This window comes from Phoenix dactylifera, unplaced genomic scaffold, assembly GCF_009389715.1.
Source record: "Phoenix dactylifera cultivar Barhee BC4 unplaced genomic scaffold, palm_55x_up_171113_PBpolish2nd_filt_p 000353F, whole genome shotgun sequence".
In the NCBI taxonomy this organism is placed as follows: domain Eukaryota; kingdom Viridiplantae; phylum Streptophyta; class Magnoliopsida; order Arecales; family Arecaceae; genus Phoenix; species Phoenix dactylifera.
Window position 1 is genome coordinate 390,992 of NW_024067811.1, and position 10,761 is coordinate 401,752.

Genomic DNA, 10,761 nt, shown 5'->3' on the forward strand with positions numbered 1-10,761 from the left:
ACCTGGTTAGCTAGGATCATTGGCTACTAACTTTGTATATGATTGCCTCGTTATAGTTGCCACGTTTATGGTTTCTATGACAACCAAATTTGCCTAAAGACTATTGATCCAACTGCGGCATTTGGGCGGACGAATTCAACTACAAACCTTCCAAGTTGCCTTCAGTGCTGCAAATGTACCCAAGACACAGACATCAATTTTATAAGATGTTCTGTAGCTCTTGCTTTTGTAACATTTTGGGAATTTTCCATCCCCATGGCAACCAATCATTGTGTAGGTGCACGTGCTCTTTCTCCAATAGATGAGTTCCTTGTCATTGATATACCACAGAGCATTCACCTCAACTCTGCTTTCAAGCCATATTTTGCTAAACAATACAAGCTTTCAAATGGAAACGCCGGGCAAGCTAGCTTTGCCTATTTAATTAGCTTAATGTGCCCCAAGTTTGTGTCTGCACAAATGTTGTCTTATAATGATACTATCATGAGATCTCTAGCTTTCCATCCTTCTCACACAACTTTTGAGATGATGAAAGTTCAGCACTTGGACCAGATTTAGGGAATTGTAATTAAGTGTTGGCGCACATTGAAGTAATAATCTAATCATAAGGGGAGAAAAGAAAAGAGCCAACTTTCGCACCTACTGCAATGTAGCCAATCAGCGTTGGACAGACTCGAAGACCAACACCAAAAAGGTGGACCATGGTTTCTCCTTGAGGCAGCTGACTGCAAGGACCAATGTCCCCACAGGAAGAATCCCATCCCCCCAATTCCACTGTACATTTGACATCCATACAAATGCCCGTACAACATACTTCTCTCAGGGTTACTTGATTTCATGTCCTTGAATGATAGTATGACTGACCCCTACCACATCTATGTTGTCGTATGCCTGACCCCTGCCACATCTCTGTACAAAGGCTTGTCATTCCCAACATCATTGTGCGATTGCCTCTCGTCAACCGAGGTCGGCATGATGTGTCCATTGCCCAACGTCCCCAGAGGACTCTCAAATCAAGCCAGCCATCTGGAGCTACGGTACGTTTTGCCACTGGGGCACCCAAGTGTCCTTGCTCCTAGGGTTGGTCATTGGCCACCAGCTAAATCCCTCGTTGGGCCATTGGCCACACATCTTGGAGGTGAGTAATTTCCTCTCTCTCTCTCTCTCTCTCTCTCTCCCCTCCCTCCCTCCCTCCCTAGTTGTAGCCAATGGCAGTGCAACACTTAGCCCCCAGACAACCGCTCCATTGGAGGGCCATGCAAATGACACGTACACTTGGAGCATTGTGCGATGACACGTGGCGATGTAACATGCATAAAATCCAATGTAGGGCCCATGGCATCGAGGATGATATCACATTGACATGTTATTTCGTTGTCCAAATGGATATTTGCAATGCAAATTACTAGTTGGAAGGGGGACCAAATGACATGCGAGAGTGATAGAGATCCGCTTGATCGAACATAAATATAATATATTCTGTTACACAAGAAGCGATAGGAATTGAGGCTCTCTCTCTACTTGGTGCTCTAGACACTGAGATTCATCTAGTGAGGTCAAGTGGCGCAAAATGCGCACTCCTGGCCGGATTTCTAAAGTGCAGGCAGATGCCATTAGGCGGCGCCGCTGCTGCTTATGACCGAAGCTCTCCACAACTTGGCTGGTAGACCATGCTTGGGGACCAGAAATGGGCTATACTCAATCCCACTTTGGGGTCCCTCCACTTCCCACCTGCAAACCAAATTCAAACAAGGGAAAAGAAAAATTATATAAGTAATGAATCCACCATTTTTTTGTTTGATTTCCTAAAGTTTTAGAGCAGCCTTTGTCTTTCTCTATGTTGCAATTTTCCACTTTGTCCCATGGAATCTTCCAAGGAGAAAGAGGCAAAAACCATCAAAATGAGGTTTCCTGCATTTTCTAGATGAAATCGAATATATGCGTATCTCCAAGTCTTTCACTCAGACCCACCTGTATTTGGCCACCAGATGGTGGATCAAGATGAATATTTCAAGCTTGGCTAGCTCATTGCCAGGACAGGAGTGAACGCCGTTTCCAAATGGCCAAAAGGTATTGGGTTTGGGTGCAGTCTGTATTCACCAAAAAAAAATAAAATTAAATAGCGAGGGCAAATGTACGCGCACGCGCATATATATATATATATATAATTTTGAAAAAGTAAAAGGAAATGTAGTTGTCAAAACTATGATTGCAGTAATTTTGTTAATTGATCTTTTCTGAGATACAATTTAATGCACATAATATTTTGATTTATTAGTTATACAGTTCTTCACTTTGATTGTTATGGATGACTGGACAGAGTTGAAGCAAAGTTGGTACATTACTCATATTAAGGATGACTTTTTCGGTATGTGATACCATTTTAAATGACATGCACGCATGTACGCACACACGCATATATATATATATATATACATATATATATATATACATACATATATATATATATACATATATATATATATATATATATATATATATATATATATATACATATATATATATATATACATATATATATATACATATATATATATATATATGCATACGTATAAGCATACGTATATATATATACACACATATACATACATACATACATATATATATAGATACAATTTAATGCACATAATATTTTAAAAATTGTTTTCAAGTTTCTAGTGCAAACTAGCCAGGTGAAAAGCCTTGAGTATTATAAAAGGTAAAGAGAAAAGAGAGTGCTCTCACATGGACAATTTCTATGCTGACCAAGTGAATCTCTTTGCTTTGCGTGCTTAAGAGATATGACTACCATGTGCCAAGTTTATTGTAAATAAAACTGAAAGTTTTAAGTGGGTTTTCGAAGAAAAATTTAAGTGCCTATATTTAATCCAAAAGATTACATCAAGAAATTATTAGCTACTATAATGTGTACAGTAATTGTGATGTCACAATGCTGGAAATATTTATTACGTGAAATTAAAGAATATATCAATGTCCTCATTTTAGGTATTCATTTAAAATGATATGATAACTAAAATTACTATTTTAAAATAGTGAATTAACCAGTTTAACCATTACATAATACCAGTTAAAGCAAATATATAATGCTCATAATTGATAGGCTGTTTTATATGTTAATGAGATAATTGAGGTGGGCCGAAGTTGCCATAAAGCTGTCATTTCTTTGGGTACATCATAAGGCTGTCATTCGAAAGCATATATATCCATAACATCTAAAAGAAAGCAATTGATGTCATGGTGTATAACTGAATCCAACCATACGTATGTACCTTGAATCTAGAAGGGTCGAACTTTTGTGGATCTCTGAAAAATTCAGGATTATGATGTATGTTCCTGAACAAAGGCATCACCTTCCATCCCCTGGGGATAAGGTACCCTGCACCCCAGGAGCATATCGTCAAACATATTAGACTTTGCGTATCTTCATGTACCAGGGTTAGAGAAAATTTTTGTACTGTTTTTTTCTAGCGTGCTGCAGCTATAACACATACCATTGTACTCCACATCAACCACGGCCTCCCTAAACGTAAAAGAAATGATGCTTGCCATTCTTAAACTCTCCAATATAATCTACATCAAAGAAAATTAAGTGCCATTATTTTTTATGGTGCATCTGTAATGATCCAAAATCTCATCCAAAAATACTAGCCGAAAGGTATTATTTAGTTTTACGTATCCAAGATTTTTTCGACGAATAACTAATGTGAGGCTAAACATATGATCGCATGAGTTTTCATATTATCATGAGCACAAAGGCTTATATGTGAGAAATATCCATTTCCTTTTGTGTGAAGGAGAAGAGTTGGGCTTACCCTATGAGTGAGGACCATGCCCCTGGTCTGGGTCCATGTCAAGGGTTGCTTTCCATACCCGTTGGTCCCGTGTATACCCATTTGCTCTGCCTGCATGAAAGGGATGTTAAGATTCAGCTAGAGTCGCCATCATCATCGGCTAATTACCAACTGGTTAGAAATCCAGGGCTCAAGGCCTCCGAATGCGTACTACCTTCACGGCTTCGAGAAGCTTCGGGTTGTCATGGAGATACTTCAAGATCCATGTTAGGACACTGGCGGTGGTGTCCTGCGCCGCAAAGAGTACACCGATGATGTTGTCAGCGATCTGATCATCACTCAAGTGCTCATCTTTGTCGCCTGATGAGTCCATGAGGCAGCCTAAGAGATCCTTCTCCATCACTCCTTTCTTCCTCCTCTCGCTCATGATCTCACCCAGCATCTGACGTAGCCGTTTCCTGGCCTATTTAGAGAAAAAATTCATAGCAAAAGGAACAATTGAGACACTAAGAAGGAAAAGAGAACACATGAGATGAAGGTCTCCTCCTTACTTTAATTGCTTTGTGGAATAGAGTTCCAGGAATGTTAATGGGGAATGAATTGTAGCCCTTGTCGACGATGAAGTAGTTCCTCTTCAACTCTTGTTTGTAGTGTTCTTCTAGTCGGCCACCGAAAATTGTGAGGATGCCCACATCAAAGGAGAACTACATGATCCCAAAAGAAGAAAAAGAAATGATCATGATCGGAGAAGAAATTAACAGCAGCCAAAACATATGAAACTAAACATCGATCATGGGAGGCAAAATCTACCAACCTTCTTCATTGCATGAAATGTTTTCACCACATGGCCATCCCACGAGTCGAGCATGGAGATCACGGTGGCTTCGATGTCCGGGACGAGGCCGCGGAGGTTTTCCGGCGCTAGCGAGCTCTGCACCAGCTTCCTCAGCCGCATGTGGTAGTCCCCTTGGTGGAAGAACAGAGCCCACGGGCCGATCATCCGCTCCTTGCTCCGAGGGTACGTGGGCTTGAAGAGGTGGGCTTGGGTCACGAGGACGAACCTGGCGGCCTCCGGGCTGGCCAGCATCACACAAGGGTAACCCAGCACCTGGGTTTTGAAGATCTCCCCGTACCTATAATACAACTTCACTCACTCAGTCCCATGCACCAAAAGGAACCCAAAGCAAGGGAACAAGGAGGCAATCATAAGAAAGAGGGAGCGGAACCGTTTCTGTTTTGTGGCAAAAAAGATATTAGGGTCTTGCGAGTAGAGCTGAAGGGTCTCTCCTATGTAAGGCCATCCCATGGAACCCGGCGGGAGTTTCACTTTTGCTTGGGGTCTTCTCGTGTGGTTTCTCGTGAGGAGATAGGCGAGAAGGGCCAGGAGAAGGAAGGTGCAGATAACTTCATAACACATCTCCATGTCCCTGCAATAGAAACCAAGATGGAGAGAGACACCTCTCCTTTATCTCTTGTTGCCGCGGGAGTTGGTATGGGAGAAGGAGGGGGTGGGAAATACGAATTTGATAGGATCTTCGGAGTGGGGCTGGAGAAAGCATTGGTGGGTTTATATAGAGAAGGTCGGAGAGGGGGAGGAGGGTGAATTGGGATCTTATACAGCACTAGTATACAGCACTAGTATCCATTACCAAACGTTTTCTTTTTCATTTTTTTGGAAAACAATTAACAACAAAATCACCCACACGGGTCTACCAAATCTTAGTATATATAGTGGGAAGAGAAAGATTACAGTGAATTAATACAAAAAAGCTTATCTCGAAAAAGAAAATTAAACAGGGAGAAAAAGGGTTACGCAATTGAAGCTTACCTATTCTGAATAAGGGGCCCAGCCAACCTCCTTGAGCAATGCTCCATGTACTCCGTGCCATGTGACGTGGGGGTATTAGCGCATTTCAAGGGTCAGTGACGGGTTTGTAATGCGGAGCACCAATCGTAACATCACGCATGGCAACCGATTTGGGTCCACACTCCAAAGCATTTCCTAGAAAATCGATATCGAATTTCGTGTGTGGAATCGATAGTTGTTGATCCCCAAAGTTGATTAAATTATTTTAACATTCCTGTAGCTCATGGTTTCTAGAAGAATGCATTCTTTTGTTTCTCTCTCGGAAGTAAATGAGTTGAATATACTATTTCTATACGTATCTCCTGACATATGCTTCTAAAAAATTCATTATAATAATAAAATTTGCGCTTTTGCATTATGTGGGTCAAAATTTGTGATAAGAATATCTTTGACCCGTATCCTCATAAATATCTATAAAGATATGACTAAGATACTAGATATATGAGGTACATTGATTAACTATCTCTATTCTCTATCCAAACCAATTGACTCTATTTATTAAGTGTGAGGTAATAATAATATTGGTATTATTCTGCTTGGCCAATATTAAAATTTATTGCTCAATGTGCATAAAAAAATTGACTATCGAAGCCTTTAATTTAATTTATTTGTTACATTGTCATATTGCATTTGAAAAATAGCTAGAAAAAAATAATATACTCTGATCATCATGCAAGCTCAGAGTATTAACAACATGAGTTTCTTCACGAAAGCTTATGTGCAGAGATCTCTATTCATGATGTGGATGTCGGTGTTAATTACGATAGTTTTTGCATACAGGCATAGCTTGTGTAGAGTTCACTATTCATCGTATGGATGTCGGAATTAATGACGTCGATATTAATGATGAGAGTTTCTGTATGGCCATCAACAAAATTCATTATTTAATATGCAACAAAAATTTTATTATTAAAACTTTTATTTTTATAACTTATTATATTACTTTATTGCATTTGAAAAATAGCTAGAAAAATGTGAAAATAGTTCACCCTCTAAACATTGCACGAGGTAGGTATTAAGGACAAGATTTCCTACAAGGAGATTTTGTGCAGAGTTCTCCACTCATCATGTGAGTGCCATTGTTAATTATGAGAATTTTTACATGACACTTGTACATCGAAATTAATAACATCAATATTAATGATGAGAGTTTCTGTATAGCCATCAATAAAGTTCTTTTCTTAACGTCTAATAGAAATTTGGCTATTAAAACTTATATCTATAATAATTTGCAGTATTTCTATATTGCATTTCAAAAATAGTTGAAAAAACAAAAGCAAAAACATATCACGCGTATTACATGGGTTGGTATTAATAATATTGGTATTAATGACAAGAGTTTCTGAATAAAAGATCATTACAGGGTTGTTCATTCATTCTATTCTTTTTAAAATAAAAAAACAAGAACATTAAAAATATTAATATTTTTTTTCTAATCCGTATATTTTATTTTTTATTTTTTATTTAATGTATTCATCATTATCATCATCACTTTTAAACATGCATTACACATCTTCGGTTGCTAGTCTATTTAATTGTAAGATCATCGTAGTTGGCTCAGTTAAAATTTTGCATCGCTCAAAATATGATATCACTGTAATCCACTAGGCCAAAATAGTAGAAAGATTATATAACAAATAAAATTAGTCATCACAGCTGATGATAGGTAGACGGATACTAATATCCAGATATCTTTTCCGATATCTTAGTTGTTAGACTTATTAATGTTGGAGCCATCCTACGAAAAATCCACGACTTGCTAAAACCATTAATGTGGTGCAGCTCCTTTCAAAGTACAAGTACCCCAAGATGTCCCAAATGTGCGGCACTCGATGCATTACTAGGAAGGGTCATAATGTGACCACATAGCCCTATAAGGTTGTGGGCCCTTGGTCGTGTCCGCTGGACTTAGTTGTAGATATATACCAAACTTAATGTTTCACTACCGCTGGTTAGATATTATAATAAAAATATCTTGGTCATTATTAGACAAATGCAAATTTTTATGTTGATCCTTCACTCAGAAATGTCAATTAATTTTTTAACAAAACAATAGTTGGACTATAAAAGAAACATTGAATCTTAATAAAGAATTATCGATTCAAAACTCATGATTATCCATCCAAATTAATCATTTAAAGTTTTGAAAATGATCTAAATACTTTAAAAAAAAATTCAATGATCTAAATAATGAATTTTGATGGATTTTAAGCTAACCATCAAGTGAATCTGAACATAGACGGTTTTAAAAATATATGCTATGCTTTGTCGTCATCTAATCATCAAAATGCAATGAATTCAATTCTATTCCTATTTCGAGATTACTTGCTCATAATCAAAAATCTACATATTAATCAATTTATATACTTTATACTTGACACATTAGCATAATTGATATAATTTTACACTTAATATATAAGTTAAAGTTTTTCCGAGTATATATGACACAGTCGGGGGTGGGTGCTGCTGAATTTTAGGTAGATGATGGCTGAAATTGGTTGGACCCCAAGCTAATTTGAGTTGGGACATGGGAGGAAGAGTTTAGACCTGCGGTTTAGATTTGAAACCTAAAAAACTTTGTGATGAATAGACCGCCAAAGGATTTAGGTCTTTTGTATGATGAAGATGGGTGGATGGAAGAAGGATCAATGGAAGGTGCCGCAGTTTGGATAGTATATAATAACTATGGGCTGAATAGAAGAGTCTCACCTCTATCTTAACATAAAGATTTTCTCGGCATCTCATCAAGGAAGAAGGAACCTTTGGAGTCTTACCAAAGGAGGAGGAAGAAGCCTCATGCCTCTCAATCTTAAGAGTAAATAAAAACCAAAATTAATTCTGCCTTTATTCTTTAATATCCACCTTTTAAATAGATGGGGCGTTGAAACAAAATAGAAAATTAATTTTATGACAAAACTCAGATTAAGACTCGTGACTAAACTCAAATACTAAAGGCTAAAGGACTCCTAACCAAAGTAGGATTTGACCAAGTCAAAAGACCAAGTAAGACTCCTAATCAAAGTAAGAGTGGATTAAGTTCTCTTTTCACACTACATGACGTAGATCTCTTGATGCCACTTGGCAATCAATTACATGGACTTAATTAAAAGACTCAAATCAGCAAATTACAAATCCAAAATAAGAACTCAAATAAACTCAAAATAAAGGACTCAATGTGACCTAATAGACCAAAATAAAATAGACTCAATCTAATGTAATTAAATGCTAGAAATCATGAACCCAATATATTTTCGGGCACTCCCAAGTAAGGATCCAAACTCGATGTACATCCATCGTGACTTGGGCTCGTGCTCCTGCATCAATTCTCCTCTACTGAGAAAGTACTTGACTCTGCCGAGTTGGGGCTGAATTGAAGATTTCTAGCCCAAGTGATCGTGGGCTGATTCAAGCCGGAAAAATCCTAACCCAGCTGGACATAGGTCTAGTGCGCGCGGGACGCGAGATCGGTGCACACGGGATGTGAGTCCGGGTTAACGTCGGGAAGCTGCAGCAGCTAATATGATTTGTTTCTCTTGGCATCCATTAATGATCAAATCATCCACTTCAAAATCAGATGACACTTCTTCTAAAATTTTAGAACCATCTCCCTTTGCAATTGATGCAAACATGGTCCCGAATTTATGTTTGATCTCCGCTGAATTTTTCAAGCTGTCTTTCTTGGGCAATTCTTTTGGAGTCACATCAGAAAAATCAACTGAAATAGGCTCAAATTCAGATAGTATCACCTCTGAAATTTGTTCTTCCACGTTGTCCTTTTTCTTGTCCTCAACCTCAGCAGGCTTACGAGAAACTTCAGAAAAAAGGAAAGGGATCTCAGCGGTAGGGACATCATCAAACGATTATTTTAAATTTTCAAGTCTAGCGCCAAGATCTTCGTCGAAATTCTGCTGATCTTTAGTAGGACAAATGTCAGCGAGGTGCCCTCAGCCACCGCACTTAGAGCAATCGTGTTTGACTCTTCTTTGTGGTATAGGACTCATTGTTTTTTTGTTAAATTTTGTTATTCCTCGCTCCAGATATGTATCCCTAGTTGTAGAAATTTCAGATCTTATGGACGAAAAAATATCTCGAGGAGAAAGAGTGCCTTTGTTGCTGCGTTCTGAAGGTCGTCGCCCAACTTGTAGTTTGACACGGCTATGACATCGTAGTTCTGCCTCCACAACATCCATCTTCCATGTTAGGGCAGCCATTTGATTTTGAACTTCATCCATCAGATCATCTTGTTGTCATTCGATGTTATAGGGATAGTATTGATCGTCATGGTAGGGATCATCATAGTAGGGAACATCATAATAGGGATCATAGTAGTAGGGATCATCATAATAGGGATCATAATACTAGGAATGACTTCTTCTTCTACTCATGTTTATCGATTTGCTTTGATACCAATTGATGCAGTACGGAGGTGGGTGTTACTGAATTTTTGGTAGATGATGGCTGAAATTGGTTAGACCCAAAGCTAATTTGAGTTAAAATGTGGGAGGAAGAGTTTAGACCTGCGGTTTAGATATGAAACCTAAAGGACTTTGTGATGAAGAGGGCGTCAAAGGATTTAGGACTATTGTGTGAAGAAGGTGGGCTGATGGAAGAAGGATCAATGGAAGGTGCCGCGGTTTGGGTAGTATATGATAACTATGGGATGAATAGAAGAGTTTCACTTCTATCCTAACCCAAAATCTTTTTCGGCATCTCACTAAGTAAGAAGGAACCTTTGGGTCTCACCAAAGGAAGAAGAAGAAGCCTCAAGCCTCTCAATTTTAAGAGCAATTAAAAACCAAAATTAATTCTGTCTTTATTCTTCAACGTCCACCTTTAAAATAGATGGAGCGTTGAAACAAAATAGAAAATTATTCTTATTACAAAACTCAGATTAAGACTCATAATTAAACTCAAATACTAAGGGCTAAAGGACTTCTAACCAATGTAGGATTTTACCAAGTCAAAGGACCAAGTAAGACTCCTAATCAAAGTAGGAGTGGACCAAGTTCTCTTTCACACTACATGACGTGGACCTTTGATGCCACTTGGCAATCAATTACATTGACTCAATTAAAAGACTCA

General features: G+C 38.3%; 1 protein-coding gene across 1 annotated transcript; it reads right to left on the reverse strand.

Moving 5' to 3' along the window:
- Positions 1–1,341: 1,341 nt before the first annotated feature.
- Positions 1,342–5,364, reverse strand: LOC103698268 (abscisic acid 8'-hydroxylase 3-like). Its single transcript, XM_039118465.1, has 9 exons — positions 5,039–5,364; positions 4,627–4,945; positions 4,364–4,516; positions 4,027–4,275; positions 3,834–3,923; positions 3,513–3,591; positions 3,291–3,397; positions 1,972–2,090; positions 1,342–1,731 (listed from the first exon to the last, which is right to left on the reverse strand). Exons 1-9 carry the CDS (start codon positions 5,233–5,235, stop codon positions 1,614–1,616), a joined length of 1,431 nt encoding a protein of 476 aa, XP_038974393.1. The 5' UTR covers positions 5,236–5,364; the 3' UTR covers positions 1,342–1,613.
- Between the last annotated feature and the right edge of the window lie 5,397 nt (positions 5,365–10,761).

Coding starts and splice junctions, on each gene's coding strand:
- LOC103698268 (XM_039118465.1), bottom strand. CDS start 5,235: ATGGAGATGTGTTATGAAGTTATCTGCACCTTCCTTCTCCTGGCCCTT. Junction 3,592..3,833: donor GCATGGTCCTCACTCATAGG/GTAAGCCCAACT, acceptor TCTTTGATGTAG/ATTATATTGGAGAGTTTAAG. Junction 1,732..1,971: donor CATCTGGTGGCCAAATACAG/GTGGGTCTGAGT, acceptor TTTGGTTTGCAG/GTGGGAAGTGGAGGGACCCC.